General features: G+C 38.4%; 1 protein-coding gene across 1 annotated transcript in view; it reads left to right on the top strand.

Moving 5' to 3' along the window:
- The window catches only part of LOC144977439 (uncharacterized), an 18,576-nt gene that overhangs the window by 387 nt on the left and 15,689 nt on the right, over nt 1–2,500 (top strand). The window contains exon 2 of the mRNA XM_078922652.1: nt 890–953. Coding sequence (XP_078778778.1) covers nt 890–953 — 64 coding nt within the window. The remainder of the gene's footprint in view (nt 1–889; nt 954–2,500) is intronic.

Here is a 2,500-nt window from a genome sequence, read left to right on the forward strand (position 1 = left end):
AGTTCACTCATCATCGTCCATTTAACTCTATACAGTATATACTGTCTCTGATGGACGAATTTATTTTCTAAGTATATACTCTGATTTAAGAATTATTATGAATCGTGTGTTCATCTGTTTATTAAGAATCATTTTAACCCTCTCCTTACCAGCCATTTCAGGATTTCTCCCAAAACTTCACACCCAACTACCACAAAAATATATATAATATACTTTTATCACTCTGACACAATAGCAGTAATTTCATGGCATTAATAATTTCTTCAGCAAAACATGCTCTACAACACATTGTTCATTAAAAAAAAAATTTTTATGATGTACAAGAAAACTTTGAATAAGAAAAAGGTTGGTTGTATCGTAACGAATGTGACAATTTTCTTGGTAAGGAGTGGGTTAAACATTGAAATTTTGAGTTTTAAAGTCAAAATTTCTAATGAGAATATTAAAAGATTCTCGGACCCCTGCGTGAGTATCTGACCGTTAACAGTGTTGTCTCGAGAGAAATATATTGTATAGCGCCTTGCAGGCACCATGTCTCGTCCTGCACATTAAATGTTCAAGATCTGAACAAGTGGGTATGGAACAGTGCCAGACAAATCAAGAAAGAAAAAAAAAAACAACAACAAAAAAAAACCAAAAAAAAACAACCACCCTAAAAATCAGTCTTTTTTCGACTGGGGATTGAACTTCAGACGTTCTGATTACCAGTCAGAGACGTGCTACCATTACGGTTTGCAACACTTTGAAGTAATTCCAAAAGAAAGAGAGAAATGTTGTTGTTGTTGTCTTGTAAACCCTTGTAAAAGGGCTTTGAGTACATTTGAAGAATAGTGCGCTATATTGTTTGTAATCTTAGCTTAATTTATGTTTTACATTGATTCTTCCACAGCGTCCGAGGTTGACAAAGCAGAGCTGACCTTAGACTCCACACGACGAAATTTAGAAGCTTTACAGTAAGTACAAAATTGTGACCCTTCGTCTCGAAACGGTGTTATGTCGGAATGAATTGGACCTCGAAAAGTGACTTTAGAATTAAATTGATAGTAAATACCAATTTTTGAGCTTTTGCATTGTGAGAAACTGTCTTCATTCTGTAACATAACAAATCGAAACGAACCCCGAATTTCATGTTTTTGTCTATAAATTCAATTTTTTGCACCCAAGTCATCCCGACATAATACCGTTTAGAGACGGTGGGTCACAATTGTGCTAATTTCTATTTGTAAAATAAAAATACTCACAGATCCGAGAAAACGTATTCGGAGTCAGTAGGCCAATGGAATTGGTTTCTAAAGCGTGAAAAAGACAAGAGACATTGTTTGTTATCCTTTAGATAGGACGCTAATCTTTTCGCAAAGTATTATCCGCCAGATTTACACAGATCCATCTACTCAATCATTGCTGGGTAGGCAAGGAGTCAGGTTTGAGAGTTTTGTCAAGATGAAGATAATTTTAATCGATATTTATTTGAAGGACGAGTTTTTCAGGCCATATTTTTTAATACGTGTTTTTGTATTTAGAATCATCATCATCATCATTGCCTTTTTCACCCTGAGTCAGGGTATAGGCCACAGACAAACAGTTTCCATCCTTCTCTATCCCGAGCTAACTTTTTACTCTCATTCCAGGTCTTACCACTTCTCTGTATATCAGCTTCTTTAATCCTTTCTGCTTTGTCTGTTGTCCTTCATAATTTCTGTCATTCCAGAAACGCTTCGGTCGCCCAAGCTAAAAAAAGGATTTGGTTTGTCTGTCTGCGTTTCTGTAACGGTTTGAGTTTAACGGAAAGGGGTGTTAACCCTTTGCCAACCCCCAAAATGAAGGACCAGGTGACTCAAAGATGGGGGAATCACACACCATTAGTCGCCTTTTACGACACGCTGGCTTGGCGTTGGGCTATTCGTGTACCCTCTCAGTTGAGGGACCCCGGGCACCACACGGGGACGTATTTAGAATATAGCAGGTTAAAAGTAATCGATTTAGTTCAGCATTGTGTTCCTTAGTGCGATCCCGCTCTTTGCAGCGAAAAGTTGAGCCCTGAATAAAAAATCAAAAAAAGCTCTCACTGCACTCAAGTGAAAAATGAGAACCTGGCCTGCGACATCGTTGTTAGCGCCTCACGGGTGTCTTGTTTCGTTCTCCGTCTTGATATAATATGTTGCTTACCAATTGTAAAGCGGATTGAGTATGTAAAGTGCGGCTATGCAGTCTTGTGGTATGACACTCGCCCTCGGATCAAGAGGTTCAGGGTTCGAGTCTCGCTCTAAGCTACGCATAGTTGAGTCCTTGGAATTAACAACATCAATAATCACATTTTCCCACCATACTCAGGTGTAAAATGAGAACCTGGCCGTTAAAAGCGTTGTCTCTGTCGGAAAAAAAAACAAAAAACAATGTAATATCGCCTAACAGGCGTCATTTCTCTTCCTATATCTCATGTGTTGCTTTGTGTTGGTTGGCTTGGAACGCCTTGTAAAGCGCTTTGAACTCGTTTAGTGGA

Source organism: Berghia stephanieae, chromosome 7, assembly GCF_034508935.2.
Source record: "Berghia stephanieae isolate SIO BIC M18660-M18661 chromosome 7, UCSD_Bste_1.3, whole genome shotgun sequence".
Classification (NCBI taxonomy): domain Eukaryota; kingdom Metazoa; phylum Mollusca; class Gastropoda; order Nudibranchia; family Aeolidiidae; genus Berghia; species Berghia stephanieae.